The sequence below is a fragment of the Salvia miltiorrhiza genome, chromosome 5, assembly GCF_028751815.1.
Source record: "Salvia miltiorrhiza cultivar Shanhuang (shh) chromosome 5, IMPLAD_Smil_shh, whole genome shotgun sequence".
Classification (NCBI taxonomy): Eukaryota; Viridiplantae; Streptophyta; class Magnoliopsida; order Lamiales; family Lamiaceae; genus Salvia; species Salvia miltiorrhiza.
The window spans coordinates 41,192,391-41,214,300 of record NC_080391.1 but is presented as its reverse complement, the minus strand read 5'-3'; the positions used below and the strand labels follow the sequence as shown (position 1 = coordinate 41,214,300).

The following is a 21,910-nucleotide window of genomic DNA, read 5'->3' as shown; positions in this document are numbered from 1 at the left end:
TGGACCACCAGTTGACCGTCGGACCCAAAACCGTCGGGCCGGAACCTTTAGTCAACAATTTTGTTATATGCAATGTATTAAATAATGTAATTTAATAAGAAATAATATACACAATACATTAAAAAACTAATATATTTTTTTTTAAAAAAATCATCGTTCGGCTCTTGAACCGGCGATTTCGGACTGCGGTTCCGGGTCCGAGGGCACCACTATTTAAGCATGCTCGAAAATATATTGTGGTTGACTTTTACAGTATGAGGCATGAAGTCAATACGACTGCACATGAATTATTAGCTAAATTTGCTTTGAGTCTTTATGATATAATGATTAGGAAGTATACTTTTTCAACATGACTTTTCGATATTGTGCATTGTGATATCAATGCATAGTTATTCTTTCCTTCTCAAGACAAAAATTATAAGATAGTTAATCTGTTATAATAAACGTATATGAAATATACTAAGATCTATTGGTATTCAACTCATGAGTCAATTGTGGATCACAAATAGACAATTCACTCCTACATTGTATGACACAGTCTATGAGGGGCACACCAATATTTGGTGTAACATGACAATGACAAATAAACAGTTACTATAAACATGTGTGATAGTATCATCATATCAATTAATAAAAAATCATAACAGCTAATCTACATAATCATCATCCTATTTTCAGAATAAATTTGGTTGCATTTGAAAGCCAATCTCCTAAAGAATCATTTAAATTAAATCTATCCTTCCAAATTTTTTATGCAAATAAAATGCAATAGAGCAAGATATGGTGGAGAAATTATCAGACCAACATATCACATATCAGTAGTGTCACGTTGTACTAGCCTCCAATAAAAGACGACAAAACCATCACCGCAATCCGCGCTAATAATTTCCACGTGTCTTCATCTCACTCCTCACGGTAAAATCATCGCAGCCCCACACTTCCTGCACCAACTCTCTCTCTTTACTCCCCGCCAACAGTAACACAGACACCTCACACTTTCTTCAGTCTTCACACACAACACACACTACTCTCACTGCTCTGCTCTGATTTTTTTCTCCCCGCACTCATCTAGAGCTTCGATTTACGCCGGAGAAGAAAACATGACGGACATTACGGATGATATAGCGGAGGAGATATCGTTTCAGGGGTTTGAAGATGACTGCAGATTACTTGGAAACCTGCTCAATGATGTTCTCCAACGCGAATTAGGGCCTGAGTTCATGGAGAAACTCGAACGAACCAGAGTTCTCGCACAGGTTTCTGCCACTTACCTCCGTTCTCAGCTTCTATTCGTAGATCGTGCTCTGTTTTACGCATTTATCTGTTTCATCTGTTTGTTTCCTTGATTTACTGTTGTTTCTTCTGATGCTTAGTTACTCACACTTCGTTTTTTGCTAGAGGAAAGTTTGTGTTGCCGCTTCTTCTCATATTGCTACATAGTGGTTTCATAGTATGATGTGAGAGTGTAGACTGCATTTATTTAAGTTTAGGAATTTTCCCCCCCTTCATCTATATCACTATATGTCACTGGAATCTGGCTTATTCTTATTCTGTTTGATAAGTTCACAGCGGACTACAGATTAATTTTTGCGCTCTTATTATGCTGCATGCGTCTGGTGTCGACAGCGTGGATAATGTATTTCCTCAGTTAGATTTTTGTAATGCTGCCTTGCGACGAGTGCATCGTGTTTCAAAGTTTTAAGCACAGGCCGATCGCACATCAACTGCAGAATTCATTTGATGTTTTGGTGGATTTGTTTAGTTTAACATGCACGGTAGTACCATTTTTCCTCTTCCTAGTATCATTTGTTAATGTGTAGCTTCATTGTTTCTGATACAAACGAGGAGGTTATTCTAATACTTGATTTTTGTTAATGTACAAAAATCCGTTGAATGAGGTGTTTCTGTCAAATGATATGGTGAACTACTTTTTAAATTTCTTAATTTAAAGTACTTGAGCAAGTTAAGGTGGGAACTGTTCTGTTTCAAGTATGCATGTATATGCTCACATGCATGCATGCATGAGTATAAATACTAATGACTGAAGTATGGATGGTAGAGTGCATGCAACATGAGGATGGCAGGAATTGAGGACACAGCAGAGCTTCTTGAGAAGCAATTGGCTGCAGAGCTGTCTAAGATGACACTTGAGGAAGCCCTATCACTTGCTCGAGCATTCAGTCATTATCTAAACCTGACAGGGATTGCAGAAACACATCACAGGTAATTTTGGTAATATTCATTTTTACACATAATCATGCCTGTTACTTGTTGTCTTTTTTCATGCTTCCATGATTCAGTTGTATGAAGGCATGTTTACCACAGTTGAATTCACCATCATAAACAAAGTTAATGGCATATAATATTTTTTCGAAATACAATATTATTTCGTAAATTGAAGAATAGTGTTCTTATTGTAGTCAATGTCTATTACACAAATGACTTTACATGTTGATCATTCATATTTAGTGGTGTAGCTTGTGGCTCTAGAGCACATATTTGAGGTATATACTTTAAGAGATAGTATGTTTTAATCAAGCTTCCATGCCCATTAGCAATATATATGCCACTTCTTTGCTTATTTGCGGTGGATATAAGTCTTATAATTCATTTTTAGACATTTTCCAATCCTGTTTTCATAATGTGTATGCATTTGATGTGGATTTGCTTCTAAATTCTACTAGTATGATGCTGAAGTCATTATAAATTGACTCGGTCCAATTCATTTCTGCCGAATTCTCGATACTTTGGTTCTCTTGATAATGATTGCGTAACATCTTATCCTGCAGAGTAACTAAGGCTCGGGGCTCCACAAATTTATCAAAATCGTGTGACGATGTTTTGAATCAGCTTGTGCAAGGCGGTATTTCTCCAGCTGACCTGTATGATACTGTTTGCAAGCAGGTCTCTGATTGTTATCTTTTTGTGTTTAGTTTACAAGCCATTCATTACTATTAATTAATTTTCAGTTTATTGATTGTCTCTTACCACAGGAGGTTGAAATTGTCCTGACAGCACATCCGACTCAAATAAATCGTAGAACCCTGCAATATAAACATATCAAGATTGCAGTATGCTGCTTAACCAAATTTACCATTTTGTCATGTTGAAGATTTTCACTTAAGAGTGTATTGTTCTTTGCAGCATCTTTTAGAATATAATGATCGGCCTGACCTTGGACACGAAGATCGAGAGATGTTGATAGAAGATCTGGTAGCTGCTTTTTGTAAAAGTTTGAATGTGAAAAAGGCAAAACCAATTTTTACATTTCCTAAACACGAGACTTTTTGATATTGTAGGTGAGAGAGCTTGCTTCAATATGGCAAACGGATGAGCTTAGGCGACACAAACCTACCCCAGTTGATGAAGCTAGGGCAGGTAAGTTTAATAGGTTTGGACATGTTGAGATACTGTCTATACCTCAACTTGTATAAAATGCTGCTTTCCTTTTCAGGCCTCAATATTGTGGAGCAATCACTTTGGAGAGCTGTACCTCACTATTTACGTCGGCTCAGCAATGCACTAAAGAAGGTTAATCTCATTTTTCTCCAAATGTCCATTTAGTCTGTTGCTTTTTATCATATTCATTCATCACCTGCAGCATACTGGAAAGCCCCTACCCTTGACGTGCACTCCAATAAAATTTGGATCCTGGATGGGGGGTGATAGAGATGGAAATCCTAATGTGACTGCAAAGGTAATTTCTTTGTGCTTTTGTTGTGTAAAATCTTTCGAAGCAAGCAGTGCCTCAGTAATTTCGTTAGGTTGTTTCTAGATCTCCGTGATGATGGGATTTTACTCCAATGGTTTCAGGTCACAAGAGACGTATCTCTTTTATCCAGGTGGATGGCTGTTGATCTCTACTTGCGCGAAGTTGATAACCTCAGATTTGAACTCTCCATGAACCAATGCAGTGCAAAATTATCAAGATTAGCACGTGAAATTTTAGAAAAAGGTGTGGTGTGCTGTTCATGCTACACTTATGAGAAGTTACACCAATTACTCATGCCGTTCTTCATCTTAATCATCATTATCTGAAGAGTATACAAGCTACTATAAATTGCTGCTAGTTGATCGAGTGACTTTCTGAACCAGCATTAGACAGGCAGTCTGTAGAGTTGGATGTCAATGGGATCTAAGTTTGGAAGCTTAAAAACTGTCTCAGCTAGTGTAGCATGTATTTGCATGTCCCAGTATTTGAACTTTTATCAATTTAATGCCACTTATGAATCCAGTGTCAGGTTTTCTATATGTTGTAGGTTTTTAACCCTGCTGCATTATAGTGAGCTTGAAGACCAGTAAAGTAGCTCTTCCTTTTAGATTTAACCTTTTGCCAGGATTATTTTGCTAAAGCTTATTGCATTGAAATCAGCATCACATCTATTTAGGAAATGGATGATACAGGAACTAGTAGATTGCAAGGCAAGAAGTCACATTCCATTCATTTCATGGTTCTCCACATTGTCATGATTAGTGTGATACCAGTGAGCAATTTCTTCTGCAAATAAATTGGCCAGTTAGCTGAAGCATTGGTTGGTAAGTGCTGAATTTTTGTACCTGCACTCCTTCAGTGAAAACACTGGACGACTGGCATGAAACTCGGAGTCAACAGTCAAGCTTGGGCCAATTCAAAAACTACAGCAATCATGCTCCACCTCTTCCAACACAGCTTCCAGCTGGTGCTGACATGCCTTCTTGTGCAGGTTAGTTTCTCAACCTCGATAGTTAGTACTGTGCACACATCGCCAAACTTTTTTGCCCTTTTGTAACATATGTTTTTTCTTTTTCACTTAATCAAATCATATCTGACCCAACTTTCTTATGCTTTTGGCATGCACACTTGATTGTGCTTGAACATTATTATGCTTAACTCAAGCATACAATTTCCTTTTTCAGGTCTGCTGCTTTATCTTGGACGAGTTAATTAACTGTTGATTTGTTATTGTTTGAGTTTTAAGGTCGAAATGATATGATCTCATGCAATTTACTGCTAAATTTTCTTATTTTATGGGCATCATTGCCAACTGATCTCTTCCTTGAGTTCTTCCAATTCATTAGATGCTGTTCTTGCTGTAATGCAGGTATCAGAAAATTTGTTGACTGATTCATACTCATTTGCTGATTTTTTATAATTTGATACAAGTACTTAAACATTGCAACATCTGTAAGTGTTCCTCTTTGCGTTAAGATTGATAATTTGATATTACCAGTGAAGAAGAGTATTGTCTCAAGAAATTACTGCATAGTAAATGGTTTCCTGGAATATTTATTCTCGATTATCATTTATTTATGCTTTACGAGATTCTGATTTCTCCTCCTACTGGTGCCTGGGCTTTATTATGTGCTGCGTATATTTTCCTTCATTACATTTAGTCCTGATTTGCCTTCTCTACCTTCCTTTATTATGTGCTGGAGATTATACGCATGGCCCACTGCTTTGCTGCTTCCATTTTTACTTAGCATATGGCTTAAGGCATCTTTCATAGTTAGATGTTGAGGAATGAACTTTGATAAATTTCCATTTTTACTTTTGGTAGAACACAATGACATGAAGACTCACTATCCTAGACTAGATGTCCCTGGAACAGAGTTTATGCCAATGAATCGTCAGGTAAATCAAACTTTCGATAACTTTTTTTGCTCGTTCTTCTCACAATATCTATTTATGTTCTTCACTTTTTGATATGTGATGCTAAGACATTTCTTGCACTTTTTCTAGCAGGGTAGACAGGACTCCTTGATCTTTAAAGAATCTTCACTTGATACAAGTAAACTTTCCATTAAAACACATGGAAATGGCAATGCTAATAATTCAGGAAATGGTCAGTCAGTTGTGACACCACGGGGAACATCTTCTACTTCGAGTCAACTTCTACTTCAGAGGAGACAATTTGCTGAATCTCAGATAGGAAGGACCAGTTTCCAGAAGCTCCTAGAACCAAGCTCTTCCCAGATACCTGGAATAGCTCCTTACAGAGTTGTTCTGGGGGATGTGAAAGAAAAGGTGCCGAACTTGTCAATTTCCATCCATGTATCTCCAAACTGAATGAGAGCTCCTTTCGCTAGCAATCTTTCATCATTCCCACTTTATAAATTTAATAAAACTTAACTGATCTCTGGAGTACTTCTCCAAAACAATTCTCCCATAAGAAGAATGATATTGCACTAAACGGGTAGATGTAACTTCTTAGCTGATAAGAGCCTCATTCAATTGTCAAGTTTATTCATGGAACTTCTTTACGGCATTCTGGCTTTTGAACTTTGCTTGAAATAATTTTCTTATTTCATTTTCAGCGTAATTTATTTCATGTTGAGTCCCAGAAATTATTTGGTTTTTACCAGCCTCGTTGTGGGCATCTTAAGATGTGGTTGTAAGAGAAACCATTGACCTAAGAGAGTTCCAGCTTCTTTATTATGTTTTTTCTTGAGAACCTATTCCATGTGAATTCTTCGAACTATCTGAATATACTATTGTGTCTTGCATAAACAATCAGCGCATACAATGGTTTTTATGGTCTGTAGCATATTGTCAGTAGTTTGTTGCTCACCCTAGGTATTATTTTGGGATCCTGAAAACAGAAAAATTGACTGAGAAAGAACTGAACGGGAAACCCTTTCGTGTTACATGAGCTTATTGTGATGCTAGAGAGAGCAACTTTTGAGGAAGGCAAAATTTACTTTGTTGCTGGCAAATAAAAAAATATGATACAATTGCAATATACTCATCGGATTGAATTAGACTTGCATTGCTTTGGATATAATATTAGCACAGTCTAAACATAAGTACAACCAGTGGGAACTTTGCCTAGTGGTTGTGAAGTGTCTGTGATTTTGATTTACTTTGGAACAATTTGTTACTGCAAAAGTTGATTGCCTTTAGTGTGATGGATCTCTCATTTATTCATTTGCTTATCATCTTAAGAACTGTGGTAATATATGAAAACTTATGAGAGTTGCTGGCCAAATAGAAGTCATAACAAAAGGAATAAAATCAGGTGGCCTAATATACTGTGTTGTAAATATTGGCAAGACTTGCTTTTATTCTATGGTGTACACTACTGAACAACTATGATTATATGAATTGTATTTCCTCCTTTCTGATACTTCCATTTTTGTTCAAGTTACCCTGATATAAGTTCCTTTCCATTCTCTCTTCTTTGTCTACAGCTTTCCAAGAGTCGAAGACGGCTAGAACTTCTTCTTGAGGACCTTCCTTGTGAATATGATTCTTGGGATTATTATGAAACTTCAGAGCAACTTCTTGAGCCTCTGTTACTGTGCTATGACTCACTGGTATCTTTGTGTTATAACCCCCAACCACCCCCCCACCCCCAAAAAAATAAAAATAAAAATAAAAATGATTCATATATTTAGTCTGTTTTGACATATGCAGCAATGTTCCGGATCTGGGATCTTAGCTGATGGCCGGCTTGCTGACCTAATTAGGCGTGTTGCTACTTTTGGAATGGTGCTAATGAAGCTTGACCTTCGCCAGGTAATTCCCTGTTTATGTTCCAAACAACAACCATTTATTTCTCATGCTGCTTGTGCTTACTGCCATGCCTCATGTACCAGGAATCTGGTAGACATTCAGAAACACTGGATGCAATAACCAAATATCTGGATATGGGTGCCTATAGTGAGTGGGATGAAGATAAGAAACTAGAATTTCTTACAAGAGAGTTGAAAGGGAAGAGACCTCTAGTTCCTCCAACTATAGAGGTAACTACTTCATTGTAATTTGTAAATGTATGTAACTTTAGTTGTTTTTTTTCAAATGATTGCATTAAGAACTTTGTGTTGTTTGTGGATTTACGTGCAATAGAAGTTAGTATGTAACCATTCACCACTACAATCATACCATTCCCTTACCCTTCAGAAACCAAGCTAGCTCCCTATGGGTTTTACTGGTCCTTTTTTGAAAATTCTGTCTATAAGAATCTCTTTGTATGCTGTACAATAACTTATTTATTAACTTTGAAGTTGTAGTAGAAAACGGAACAATTAAAATTAATAGGGATATGGATGCTTATAATATGATGAGATATGATGGCTCTGGATGTTGACAATATGAACAGTTGTGACGTCTCTATTAAGACATTCATGTTTTTCCTTGTCTTTATAATATGGGTTTGGTAGTCTTCTCTAAATCTACCTCACCTTCACTCAAATCATCCAACTAATAAGAATCTGGAAGTAGTTTTTCTGTGGTTTAATTCCATGGGTTGTTCAAATCAAACCATGTGATCAATTTTAGTGTGGATTTTGATGCATTTTTCATTTTTTATGTACTATGGGGGATATATGTCAGTTTCATGCTTGACAAGATACTAAACTGAAGGTCATACATTGAAGTTTTCACTGTTGATATCAAATAGAGATAATATATTCAGCGTGCTATAATGGATTGAAGGTCCTAAATCAGAGTTTTCAATTTCAATATTCAAATGGAGAAAAAAATACTAGTGAATAAGCAGTATCAGTAGAGGAAATGAAAATTCCATAAATTAGATAAAATGAAGTTTCAATAAGTAATTCAATGGTATGGTTCATAAAGATATTTCGTTGTTCATTGTATGGTGAACAATTGTTGGTTATTTGAAAAAAAAAAGTAATGAAATATGAAGAAATAAGTAATTCTGTGTAATTCTTTTGAGGTATTTTATCACTGTTTTTTGAAATCTTGTAGGCATTGTTGCTTTGATCACAATGTTATTGCAGCATTCTAGTTTTTTCTTAATGTATAAATGGTTACTTATATGCTTCTGTATTTTATTTTTCTTTATAGGTTACCCCTGATGTTAAAGAACTATTAGACACCTTCAGAGTAGCCGCTGAACTGGGAAATGATTCACTTGGAGCATATGTGATTTCTATGGCCTCCAATGTATGAATTTTAGCTTGTAGCAACTTTAAATGACGTTTCCACAGCCAATTCCTGCTACAATCATTTGCCAAAAACTAATTTTCTACTCTTCCTTTGGTTCAGTATATAACTGGTGTGTTGCCTATGTGAATTGGCAGGCTAGTGATGTTCTTGCAGTTGAGCTTTTGCAGAAGGATGCTCGCCTAGCTGTTGCTGGAGAGCTAGGAAGACCATGTCCTGGTGGAACGTAAGATGCCTTGGCTTCTAAAAATGCTAGCGTAAATTATACCTTATGTTTAAGCAATATATGTGCTTTATGATACATTCGAAATCTGGATGGTTTTGTCTGCTTTTAAGTTTTCTTATAACGCTCTTTTATTACAAGAAGAAACTGAATGACTTTTATCTGACGTGATATAACAAAAACGTGAGAATTGTGTATGGTGCAATGTAGCTGATCTTATTTTATGCCATTACACTTATTTCTTTTAGATCAATAATCAGCTTTACAATTCACACAAAATGGTCATCATGCTAGATGAGAAAATTTTCTTGAATGTGGCTTGAATTTTTAGTTTATTTTTTAGGAAACATGTTTTGCACTTTTGCTGCTGGAATGTAAATTTATGGAAACACACATTCGAAAGATTATGTTATCCTTATTCTTATGAACTGGGCATATTGGTAGCCTTGGTTAGTACCTTTTAGAGGATTTTGTAGCATTCATGAAGACTGACAAGAAGCAAATATTACACCCATTGGAAAAAGCATGTTGGAAACTTGGAAATATGATATTTATCTTCCATTTTTTCTGCATTTCCATAGATTTATCAACTGACAGAATACTATCCCAATCCTGTAATAGGCTTCGCGTTGTTCCTCTATTTGAAACTGTGAAGGACTTGAGACAAGCTGGTTCAGTCATCAGAAAGCTACTATCAATTGATTGGTATCACGATCATATCGTTAAGAATCATAACGGACACCAGGAGGTACAGTAACTATTGTTGTTTTCTCGCTATAGTGGCTTATGCAAAATCTAACTTCTAGCATATTGTGGAACAGGTGATGGTTGGATATTCCGACTCAGGTAAAGATGCAGGGCGTTTTACTGCTGCTTGGGAACTTTACAAAGCTCAAGAAGACGTTACCGCTGCATGTAATGAATATGGCATAAAGATTACTCTATTCCATGGCCGTGGAGGCAGCATTGGACGTGGTGGTGGTCCTACGCATCTTGCCATTCAATCCCAACCACCTGGTTCAGTTATGGTGAGATCCACTTTTTTATCTCATCTCCGGTTGCCTTCTCTGTTAATTTAACTTTCTGTCAGGTATTAGTTATTTTTTTTAAGAGGTATTTTAAATTTTTGGCGCATTTGTTCTTTATCCAATTAAGAAGCAAAATGTACATCCAGAACTATGCACGATAGTATTGCTAGAAAAGTTTCACATGTTGTGGTGAGAATCAAATGGACATTGAAAGGGAAGTCATAAAATTGTTGAAAGATATTAAGAAGCAAGCTCCAAAGAGAAAATCAAGTGCATTTCGTTTCTCCTTGTTTGAAAGAACAGTATGTGGAGTGTGATATAGAGCATATGCTTCTTCCATTTTATCGTCTTGGAACTGCTGAGAATCCTCTCAACTGTCCCAAGGTGTTTTTGCGATCCAGTTTAATCATTATGATGGTTTCTCCTAGCTGCATCTGAGAGTGAATGTTTCATGAAAAGTACATTTTTTGTATTAATATTAGATAAAATCATAAAACCTTTGTTCGCTTTGTTCGTCTTCTTGCTTAAGCTATTCAGTTCGAGTCACTGTATATTAGTGGTGATTAAACAATGCAGTTGATGAGTACAATGATGTAAAATTTCTCAAGAAGCATCGAATGTCTTGTTATGTTCTACTATATTATATCTTTATTAGCTCTTATTTGTAGTCGTGTTGAACAAACGTATCTTTCATGAATTGGCAGGGTACTCTAAGATCAACCGAGCAAGGAGAAATGGTGCAGGCCAAGTTTGGGCTACCACAAATGGCTGTACGGCAGTTAGAGATCTACACCACAGCTGTGCTTCTCGCAACCATACGACCACCCCAACCACCCAAGGAAGAAAAATGGCGTAAACTGATGGATGAAATTTCTAAAATCAGTTCTACTACTTACAGGAATACTGTGTATGAGAACCCTGAATTTCTTGCCTACTTCCACGAGGCAACGCCTCAGGCTGAGCTCGGCTGTCTCAACATTGGAAGCCGTCCAACACGCAGAAAGGTTTCAACTGGAATCGGACACCTGAGGGCCATTCCGTGGATATTCGCCTGGACTCAGACACGATTGATTCTCCCAGCTTGGCTCGGAGTTGGTGCAGGCTTGAAGGGCATCTGCGAGAAAGGGCATACTGAAGATTTACGAGCAATGTACAAAGAGTGGCCTTTCTTTCAATCGACTATCGACTTGATAGAGATGGTTCTGGGAAAAGCAGACATACCAATAGCTAAGCATTACGATGAAGTTTTGGTGTCTGAGAGCAGGCAAGAGCTGGGTGCAGAGCTAAGGAGGGAGCTTTTGACTGCAGAAGAGTTTGTACTGTTGATTACCGGACATGAAAAATTGTCCGAAAACAACCGTAGCCTTCGGAAACTGATCGAGAGCAGGCTTCCCTATCTGAATCCAATAAACATGCTGCAGGTGGAGATACTGAAAAGGTTGAGGCGAGACGACGATAACAACAAACTGCGAGATGCCCTGCTTATTACCATAAATGGCATTGCTGCTGGCATGAGGAACACTGGTTGAGCGCTATCAAGTAAAACTTATAATCCATCAAAGCAATTTATGTAATTGCCGATGGAAATAGTTTCTTGTTATTTGCATATATGAATAAACCCTTCCTCTATAAAAATAAGTATGTATATATTGTTTGAGAAGAAAATGTGAAAGCAGAAGTCTGATGATGTCTTTTGAAGCAACATCATTAGACTAATATGATTGTCTGCAGGTTGTGACAAAATCTTGCGGACAGCTGATGTGACTACTGGAGTATCTGAAATATCTTCATTTATACCCTATCTGTTTCTATTGAAACCTCTTTCTCTGCAGTAAAGATTATGCTCAAATAATAGTAGCATATATAGCATCTGATGCAGCATGCGAGGAAAAGAGGCCTTTCTTTACCTAAATTATTCCAATTCCTAGGATAGCATTTGCTTTTGCAACTATTAAAAATGTTATTCCTTCCACAAACTGTGAAACTTGGCTTATAAATACATCAACAATGAGGGGTATAAACTATCAATTTTCATTCAAATCAGCAAGGTAGATATCACATAATTCACGCATTTGGAGAAAATGGCATCAATCAAGTTGGAGAGGCCTGTTGGTTCTCAGTCAGGCGCTGCGCCCAAGAAAGCGCCTGCCAAAGCTCCGGCCACCAAACAGGGCCCCTCCAAGGGAGAACAGAAGCCTCTGGAGCCAAAGAAGAAGGCAAGTTTTACTTCTTCTTTTTTCTTTTAGAGTAAATTTTGAACTATATAAATACAAGGAAGATGTTACAAAGGAAGGCTACGGACTGAGGCTCATGAAAACCTCTTTTGACGCTCAAATAAAGAAAAAAATCCAGGCAAAAAACAAAACACCAAAATAAAGTACATTTGAAAATTAGCAACTTAATTCTTGTACATGTCGTGATATTATGGTATCTTGTTTGTGCATACAGGGATCAGGTGGCAAGTCTAAAGGCAAGAAATGAGAAGAAATATTGAAGTTAGTGTGTTCAACTTTACAAAAAGCAACCCATGTGGCTGCTGGTTTAAGTTTATGAATGTAATGCTGCTGTCTCTAGGTCTGTGATTATGTAACTTTTCATCTTCCGCTTCCGCTAATAAAATAATGATTGTCTGAACTATCTATATTTCTCAACGAATTAAACGTCTATATTCTTCTACATCAAAAAATAAAAAATAGCCATTGAAAACAACCAGGAAAATGTTTAATGTTTAGGGGCATAAATTAGGAAGCCCCTACAGAAAAGATGGCCGTTTTTCCTTCTCTCTTTTGAGAGACAGGAAACAAAAATAAATACTATTACATTTGGTTGCAGTTAAGTTTCAACTGTATCCCTAAACACACTGTTCTGATTCCAAACTAACAACAGACGACAAATTTCCTAGATTTTCTCGATCAAGAATGTTGTTACACTGTATTCAACAACAAATGCCACAAGAATATGCTAATGTTTGTCCATGACAGATACAGGTATATATACAAGGCTTCTAAAATAGGATAGCTTGAACTCAGAGGTAGGAATTTGGTGAAATCCATTATCAGAATGGGCTCACACTGCGGGCTAATCGCAGCATGAATTCGGGTACAAGCCGCCTCTTTGGAGGTGCTGTGGAATCCCTTGCCAGAGCTTCGGAGTCTCCGGCATGAATCATGGCCACCAAATCTTCAAACATATCATCTCTGCCACCTCTCATAGGATCCTGAGTTTTGTGCAGAATGATCAATCCAACACGAACAAAAACTCCGATGCAAAACTAGACAGAAAATTTTACGAGTATAGGCCGCACTTTTGTTTTATCAGTAAACTCGTTAGCCTCATCATACCTGAAGGAACACATCCGTGTGCGTCTTGCCTTCATACAGGATTGACTCGGCTTGAACTCCCAAGCCTCGGAGGGTCTCAGCGAAGCTTGTGCTGTTAAAAATATCCGATGTTATATAATGATATGCAGCATGAAGAGGGAACAAGTATAAGCAAGTGCAGAGTAACTGAAAATTGAGAAATCTTTCTTGAGAGCAAAATTGATCCTTTTAAATCAATAAAAGAAACTTAATTCAGACAGTGAACTACATGGAATCGAGGTTCAGAGACCTGGAAACGGAGGGGATAGAATAGTCTGCAGTTCCATGGAAAAGGATTATAGGAGGTAATAGAGAAACAGCATTTCTGTTGTTAGGATCCTGAGCCACTACTTCTGGAGAGTATTTTCTTAGTGATTCCTCCCCCTCCATTATGCTGAGAGAGAGAGAGAGTAAGAGATTGTCCAGATAGATAGTGATAACTCAGAGCAGCAAATGAGCAACTGTCCATACCTTAGGAAAATTGAGCGGTACAAACCTCGATTGTGAAAGTGATCTACCAGGTTCAACAAATTGTACCTGTCCATGAATGTTTAAGGACATCAATTTTGTTATTTCTACAGATAGATTGAGCTCTGTAAGAATCTGAAGAAAAACATCAGTTCATATCATATAGCATTTTGTTATTGATTTTCCCTTAAGCCTACATTCAGGCTGCATAGTACTTGCAGATTTTCAACTTATCTGTCGTTGCTTAAGGGTATAATGGTAGACCTAAAACGAGACAAGCATTATGGAAGGACCAAATTGCAGAACCAATGAAAGCATGTGAAGCAAACTCAGCTATTATATTTCTATTGCATAGCCATAGAGAGTCACAAATCTGGTAGGGGTATAAGCAATATCTTAGCTAATTGGTCATCAAATTTAGACAGAATACAGAGAAAGTCGGAAGGCTGCAGAACTGGAGAGATCATAATCTCACAACTCTCAGTCATTTGTTTGAGTTCATATCACACTATAGTCTTAGTAATAAGATGAATGTATCAGTTTTAAGATATTGAAATGGGATTCAAGAATTCAAGCTTTCTAGCAATTAGAATATCCTAAAACGATAGGTTGTAAACATGCTCACCCTCCAGATAAACCAAAATAAGCTTTGATCTGAGACACGCTCCAAGAAGTCTTTTCGCCACTGGCCTCTTTGATCGCCTGCTCTAGTAGAGTACAAGCAGCAATGTGTGCGCCGGCTGACTGTCCCATAACATATACTCTAACGAATTAACAAAACATGGAAATGGGATCTTGTTAGATAGGTAAAAATGCAAAAGCCTAGTAAAGGAAATTAAGCAAACAAAAATAAACAAAATACCTGTTAGGGTCCCCTCCATATTCAGCAATATTGTTGCATATATATGAGATACCTTGAGAAGCATCTTTAACCATATCACCAATAGTTGCCTGAGGAAAGTTCCTGCAACAATCAGATTGAACTAATTTTTGGTCTTTCGCTGTAAAAATGGCGTTTTATTGCATAACAGTGAACCTTTAATCAGGGAACTAGAACAGCCGATTCTTCAAATAATGCAAAAGTTTGGACTAACTGAATTTTCATCTCAGTTCGAATTCGCTGGAACTACTTTCTGTATTCTGACACATTAAGCATAAATTCTCAAGTTTGCCAAAATTTTATTATGGTCAGAACAGTGAAAATTTCACAATTTTACATCCACATACTACATTCAAAGACACAATGTACATACCATATAGGAAACTGAAAAAAACAAAAAATGTTTCAAAAGCATTATCAAATAATGATGGAACAAATTGATGCTACCTGTAATCTATGCAAGCAACCATAATATCTCTGTCTGATAACTGTTGTCCTAGAAGAGAACCCCACGCTTTATAGCTGCATCAACATTAACGCTTGTCAATATTTGTTCATAAGAGGTCAAAGGATATGATGCTTAACTAACATACATAATCTATAATTCCACTCATTTTCATAAGATAAAAACTACAGAATTAGGGCAACCTAGACCCGGTCTCCAGCAAAGCGTTGCTTTATACCACCTCTTTATGCCAGTATTTTAAAAAACTCCTTTTCTTCATATTTTCTTAGTTTAGAAATGTGAAATATTGCTCAAAACATTGCTAGAACGAAACATTATTCATTGAGTACTATGTTATCAAAAGGAAATAAGCATAAAAGCATACCCAATAATCCAGGCTCCACCTGTTACAAATGCAATGACTGGCTTTGGTCCATCACTATTTTTAGGCAAATACAGATCAAGCCTGTGCCAAACAAAATTTAGTCATACAAAACAACGAAAAGAGAAAAAAGGAAACTCGGAAAAAACATCAAATAATAAGTTTTCCTACAACTGATCTCAGTGGAAGCTCACCTATTTCTGCGAAGGTCGCCATAGACTATACCTCTACGTACTCTATCAGAGGTGAAGTAATAATATCCCACTGCAATAGGTTAATTGAACAACGCCGTGTTTAACTATTTATGCATATAGAACATGCTATAAACGTGGTTTTAGATATAATATATACACACATACAAACCTTGAAGAAATCCAGGAAAAAGAAGGAAAGAATAACAGCCAAGGGCAAGAAATCTGGTGATCCATTTGAAGCCTACCCTGAAGAAGACAAAAGCTTAGAATGTGTTTGGAAGCTAAGCTCAAACAATAGCTGTGTTTAACTGAAAGAAAAGAAACGATGACTTGAAAGATGTAAATTTTAAAAATTCATCACAGAACTAAATCAACACCAACTTTCACAACAATATAGTCCCTTTTTCTCTCAAAAAATTACACCATTCAAATCTGTATTTTTAAGGAACTCAAATGGTTTATAAATGCACATCAAAGTATCACACTATGAAGCGGCAATCAACAGAAAAATCGATAAATTTGCCACCCCCCCCCCCCCCCCCCAAAAAAAAAAAAAACAAAATCAAATCAATATATTTACCCAATGTATCGCAGCAACTTAAATCCAAGCCGAGTAAGCATATAAGTATCAGAGGCATCTCTCCCCGCATCTTGGCGGAGAGAGCGGCGGCCGCCGCCGTCCTCCAGAGTCAAAAGGGAGTTATCACTGGCGGCGCGGCGGCGCCTCTTCTGCTGCTGATATGAATTCGAAGTCGCCGTCTCCGTGTAGCTAGAAGTCCTGGGAATCAAGGGTCTCCCTTCGTTCTTCTTCTCCTCCTCCGGTATCAAGATCCTCGTCACCGCCGCGCCCAAATCGAGTTCCGATCCGATCAACATTGCGGCGGAGGCCGCCAAAGACGACGCCGTATCCGGCGCAGCTTTGATCATCGGAGAATATGATGGCGAGCCGTTGGGTATGGATACGGGAAGCATATGTGGCTTCATGTTTGTACGTATACGGGAAGTATGTATACGTATACGATTATTACAGTTGGGATGCGAATCTCAATTCCCAACCGACTGTTTAAGGTTTGTGTAGTAATTTTCTGATTGGGAGATGAGTTGCAGAGGTTACGGTTGTTAGACAAGATTTCTAGTAGTTATTTAAGGGAAATCATGAAACAGTTTGGATTGTATAATGTTTTTGAGTTCTAATAAGTTTGAATTTGTGGGGAGCTATGGAGGAGGAAAGTGGGACTGGCGGGACCCACTATTGTGCCGCCAAGTGGCCGCTTTTCATAGGCTTAGTTCAGCATCTTGGGTTTAGCTATCTGATTTTTGTCATTTCTTCTCATTCTATATTCTTCTATAAAATTCATTTATCAATATACAAAAATATGAAAAAATCGTATGTAAATAACATAGCTATTCGAGATTTAGTTCAAAAAAATTAGTTCGGAACTCGATTCGATAGTAAACAAGCAGATCTCGATAATTTTATCAAGCCGAGCTTCAGCCTGACAGCACTCGGCTTGTTGAGTTTGCAAATATATTTGAATTCGATTGTTCGCGAACATGTTTGTGAGCCTATTCACAAACCTTCAGTCGAGTCTTCAATTGAGTTAGTTCAAGAGCCTTAAACGAGCCAAGTAACATATTAATTAAGAATATTTTTTAAAATTTTTAATGAGATCGAGTTCAAACATCATGTATACGAACATTTAATGAAATGAGCTCGATCTCAAGTTCGAATTCGGCATTATTGAACATCATCTTGGCCGAGCTCGAACTTAGTAAGTGAGTGACAAGCCTATTGTTGAATCAACAAGATAAAAAGCTCGAATCGAGATCGAACGCCCTAATATTTAAACAAGTCAAGCTCTAGCATGCTAGTATTCAGCTCGACTCGAGTCGTTTACAGTCCTACATGTATGCACCTGACTTCCAACTGATTCTTTGTCACATGAAATCCGACGATGATGGGAACACGCGAAGGGATCTCATTGGCACGATAATGAAGAATACACTATCGTGTGAATGGGATCATTCATATCATTATGCAGGATCAAGATTGGGATTACAATCATGTATTACATCATAATAAGTTTCAAAAATTAGATAAATTAATAAAAATCAATTAAAAAGATAATAACCTTTTAGATGGACGGGCACGAATTTTATTGGAAGTGATGAAAAAGTTTTATAATTAGTATTGAAAGTAATGAAAATATGTTATAATTATTATTGAGAGCGGTGAAAAGTAAAAATATAATGATGAAATAATGTCAAGAAAATAAATAGAAATTTATTTAGACCACGACCCAAAATGAAAAAAATATAAAATTATATAGGGAAAATAAGGAGTATATCGTTGTCTCCTTATCGTAAAAGTGGATAGTTAACTTGTGACAACTATTTATTTTTGTCTAATCAAAATGTCTATTTATCACCATTGACCCTTCATTATGTACTAGTGTACCTCCCGCGCTATGCGCGGTGATTGTGATGTGGTGTGGATGAAAGGACACAAATTTAAAAAAATATTGAGATATATATGTGAATGAAGTAGAGAAAGGTCACACCGAATTTATTTTTGGTAATAAATAAAATGGTTTGTGAAATGAGTTTTTTTTTGTAATAATTAAGTGAGTGAGATAAAGTATCATGATATATCTTTGTAAATGGAATGACTACACTTATTATGGACGTGCAAAAATGACAAAAAAGATCACACTAATAATAATTAACACATAACCTTCTTTATTTCACTTTGAACTTCACTCGTTATCAACTTATTTTGAAAAATTATCTACTAATTAAGTAATTGATCAATACTCTTTTGTTTTTTAAATTTAATTGCATGTATTAATTTTGTTGACTTATTAACTTATAATTATTTTAATATTTATTGATTTAAACAAATTATTAATCAATTCAATAATAAAGGATCCATGTTTAAAATATTCGCAGACATTCTTTTGTAACATGACAACTTTATTATTTCCTTCTTAACATAAATTATAGGGATTATAGCCAAAAAATACACGAACTTTGATAAAAATTTCAATTTTCACCTGAACTTTCAAATTAGCCAAAATATACCTGAACTTATATTTTTTGTTGTAAATTTCACCTGAACTTGCAATGATTGAACTCCGTCGAGGTGAAATTTACAACAAAAATATAAGTTCACGTATATTTTGGCCAATTTAAAAGTTCAGGTGAAAATTGCAACTTTTATCAAAGTTCGTGTATTTTTTTGGCTATAATCCCTAAATTATATACTAATATATAATATCTTCTTATAATAGTGAAATTATATCTTGTAACAAATTTTCGTTGTTAACTAAATAGAACTACATGAGCTAAAAAAAACTACATAGAACTACATACTATGAAAATTGAAATGTCATTAAATAAGAAAACCATGAACAAACAATATTTAGAAAAAAATATTTAAGCATGTCAGTTGTCTCAAATTGGAAAAAATTAATTAAAAACTAAAAATAAATAGATAAATAATATATACAAATTTTAAACGGTCATAACTTGCTCGTTAAATTGATTTATACTTTTCATGTATCAAAATAAGATTATTCATGATCTTTTGTTTAAGATACATAAGTAAATATTGCATATTTTATTATGAAGAAAATTATACCAAAAAAAAAAATTTAATTGTACCATAAAGAGAAAACATAATATATTGAATCTAAATTCCAAATTTACTCTTCAAATTAAATTTATTTCCACTCACTTCTCCTTGTATATATATAAAGATATAGATTAGAATTAGTCCAAAATTAATGTATTTATGTGTCAATTAACCCTTTTAAAAACTTATGTATAGTCTGTAAATATACTTCAAATTTTATACTCCCTCCGTCCCACTATAAGTGAGACCCCTTTTTGGGCACAAAAATTAAGAAATGTGTATTTTGTGTGTAGGTGAAAATGTGTTTAAAGGATAAAACTTTTATCCAAAAAAAAAGAGTATCACTTATGGTGGGACATCCAAAATAGAAAGAGTCTCAATTACAGTGGAACGTAGGAAGTAGTTAAAAGAATTCGCATGATAGTGTGTTCATCAATAATTAAATATTTAATATTCAATTAAATTAGTAAAAAGATTATTTAATATTGAATTTGTTAGGTTCTTGTTCTCTTTTTCTTTTTTATATAATCGTATTTTAATAATAATATTGAATTAGTTAACTTATTTGGAGAGATAAAGGCTAACAGTACAGTAAAAAGGTTCAATTTATTAATATTTATATTTATATTATTTATCTTTTCGAAAGGGACAATAATTAAAAAAAAATCACACAAATCATTTAAGATTGGTTTTTGCTAATACCGAACTCATTTTATTTTGTTTGCCTTGGTTATTAGTTAAAAAAAGGATAGTGTTGTAGGATAGTAGCTATCAGCAGTTTTTATAAGTTTTTTAAATGAGCGAAAAAAATGCATAGAAATAAATTTTATTGTTAGTTTTTCTTTTTCCAATATTTTCGGCAGTTTGAATTAGAGTAGTGGGTGTATTTTTTTCCCATAAATTTCAATTATATCCTTGCAATTGAATTAAATTACATTTACTTTGCTTTTTATATATATAAAGATAAAGATGTGTCAGAAATTTGGCTAAAGCAGATGCAGAAATTGTTGAAAAAGTTGTCCAAACAAACAGAACAATAGAATTTGAACAGAAGTAAGAAATGCTAAAGAAACAAATGCGAACAAAGTCGAGCCTAAAGAAGAGTTACACTTTTTGTTCGTAAAACAATGCACACAGTTTAAATTCTTTATACATGAAATAATATAGATTTGTAATTGTGTGTACATTACATACAATAATAACTATGCCCACAAAAAACTCGTTCACACATATCGAACTACTTGATATTCGAAATTGAAATCCTAGACTTCATTATAATCACTTTTAAAGTTTTAATGGCCTTATTAATTAATGTGGCTAGCATGGGGTCATTTTTATAGTAATAGTTGCGAACCATATATATTAGCACTTAATTAATCCACCAAGAGATTTAATTATAAACTACTTTGTTTAGGTTGTATGTAAACCCCTTCACTACAAAAAAACGCGTGAATAGCGACGGCGCCGCCGCCGCCGGCAATTACCGACGGTGAAAACGGCGACCCGCCATTTGCCTATTACCGGCGAATTACCGACGGCAAAACAGCCGCCACTAATTTAAATATATATTATTTTATATTTAATATTAATTAATTTAATAATATTTATTTATTACCGACGGTAATTGCCGTCGCTATTTACCGGCAGTATGTGGCCGCCGCTAATCACTGGCGCCGGTGAGATCCGGCGATAGCACCACCGCCGTCCGGCCAAAATTACGCCGGCGGTGCCGCCGCCGCTAATTACCGACGGCAAATGCTAATTACCGACATCAAATGCCGTCGGTAATTTATTTTTATTTTTTTCAGCCTTTTTTTTGGTTTCTTTCTTTTTTTTCTTTTGTTCAATTTTTTTTTCCATTTATCATCTAATAAGTTGGTCAAAGATAATAATACAAAAATATTAAAATTAAATATATATTGAAATACAATTGAAAATTTAAACATTGATTATTCATCTCAAAAGTTTCGTTTACTTCAATCAAATTCTACAAATTCATGTTTCATAAATGTCAGATAATGACCTCTTTTAGCAATATGTGTCACAACATCAATTTTCAACCAGACTATCAGAAAATATGAAACTTCATTAATAAAGAAGTCTAGCTAATAAAACAAGCCAAGAGTAGGAAATTAAGTAAGTAAGGGTCGTGGGCCCGTGGCAGTTACAATTCAAAATGAACTTAAGTCACAAGACTCACAACTAATTAAGCACACTATCACCTCTCAAATCACTCTTCAATTGAAGAAACTTAAAAAGATTATTCATTAATCTAGTTTGGAATCAAGAATCTTAAGTGGAATCCCAACAAATCACTCTTCAATTGAAGAATCTTAACAAAATTATTCAATAATCTAGTTTGGAATCAAGAATCTTAAGTTAATCACTCTTCAATTGAAGAAACTTAACA

At 35.5% G+C, this 21,910-nt stretch overlaps 2 protein-coding genes across 4 annotated transcripts; one reads left to right on the top strand and one right to left on the bottom strand.

Moving 5' to 3' along the window:
• The first annotated feature begins 960 nt into the window (after nucleotides 1-960).
• On the top strand, nucleotides 961-11,939 carry LOC131024455 (phosphoenolpyruvate carboxylase 4). Of its 2 annotated transcripts, none has more exons than XM_057953965.1 (20): nucleotides 961-1,256; nucleotides 2,060-2,223; nucleotides 2,790-2,904; nucleotides 2,994-3,071; nucleotides 3,145-3,213; nucleotides 3,300-3,378; nucleotides 3,455-3,531; nucleotides 3,602-3,697; nucleotides 3,814-3,955; nucleotides 4,572-4,703; nucleotides 5,538-5,611; nucleotides 5,723-6,004; nucleotides 7,168-7,293; nucleotides 7,394-7,495; nucleotides 7,576-7,722; nucleotides 8,789-8,887; nucleotides 9,025-9,113; nucleotides 9,732-9,858; nucleotides 9,932-10,138; nucleotides 10,843-11,939. In XM_057953965.1, the coding sequence occupies exons 1-20, from the start codon at nucleotides 1,101-1,103 to the stop codon at nucleotides 11,665-11,667; spliced, it is 3,186 nt and encodes a 1,061-aa protein (XP_057809948.1). In that variant the 5' UTR covers nucleotides 961-1,100; the 3' UTR covers nucleotides 11,668-11,939. The 2 variants fall into 2 exon arrangements, with proteins under 2 accessions (XP_057809948.1, XP_057809947.1); XM_057953964.1 differs by having other exon boundaries at nucleotides 5,720-6,004.
• An 898-nt stretch (nucleotides 11,940-12,837) lies between these two features.
• On the bottom strand, nucleotides 12,838-17,082 carry LOC131024456 (probable isoprenylcysteine alpha-carbonyl methylesterase ICMEL1). 2 transcript variants are annotated; one of them, XM_057953966.1, is made up of 11 exons: nucleotides 16,447-17,082; nucleotides 16,036-16,112; nucleotides 15,867-15,936; nucleotides 15,676-15,756; nucleotides 15,293-15,367; nucleotides 14,828-14,929; nucleotides 14,591-14,728; nucleotides 13,969-14,034; nucleotides 13,748-13,891; nucleotides 13,480-13,570; nucleotides 12,838-13,355 (listed from the first exon to the last, which is right to left on the bottom strand). In XM_057953966.1, exons 1-11 carry the CDS (start codon nucleotides 16,848-16,850, stop codon nucleotides 13,194-13,196), a joined length of 1,410 nt encoding a protein of 469 aa, XP_057809949.1. In that variant the 5' UTR covers nucleotides 16,851-17,082; the 3' UTR covers nucleotides 12,838-13,193. The 2 variants fall into 2 exon arrangements, with proteins under 2 accessions (XP_057809949.1, XP_057809950.1); XM_057953967.1 differs by having other exon boundaries at nucleotides 16,036-16,107; nucleotides 16,447-17,042.
• Nucleotides 17,083-21,910: the final 4,828 nt, after the last annotated feature.

Bases quoted from the DNA above. Each gene is read 5' to 3' on its own strand.
- LOC131024456 (XM_057953966.1), bottom strand. From the start codon at position 16,850: ATGAAGCCACATATGCTTCCCGTATCCATACCCAACGGCTCGCCATCA. The intron at 14,930-15,292 runs GTAGCATCAATT...TGATTGTTGCAG, and splicing joins GTTGCTTGCATAGATTACAG to GAACTTTCCTCAGGCAACTA. The intron at 13,356-13,479 runs GTATGATGAGGC...CACAAAACTCAG, and splicing joins ACACGGATGTGTTCCTTCAG to GATCCTATGAGAGGTGGCAG.
- LOC131024455 (XM_057953964.1), top strand. From the start codon at position 1,101: ATGACGGACATTACGGATGATATAGCGGAGGAGATATCGTTTCAGGGG. The intron at 2,905-2,993 runs GTCTCTGATTGT...CTCTTACCACAG, and splicing joins ATGATACTGTTTGCAAGCAG to GAGGTTGAAATTGTCCTGAC. The intron at 3,698-3,813 runs GTAATTTCTTTG...CAATGGTTTCAG, and splicing joins ATCCTAATGTGACTGCAAAG to GTCACAAGAGACGTATCTCT.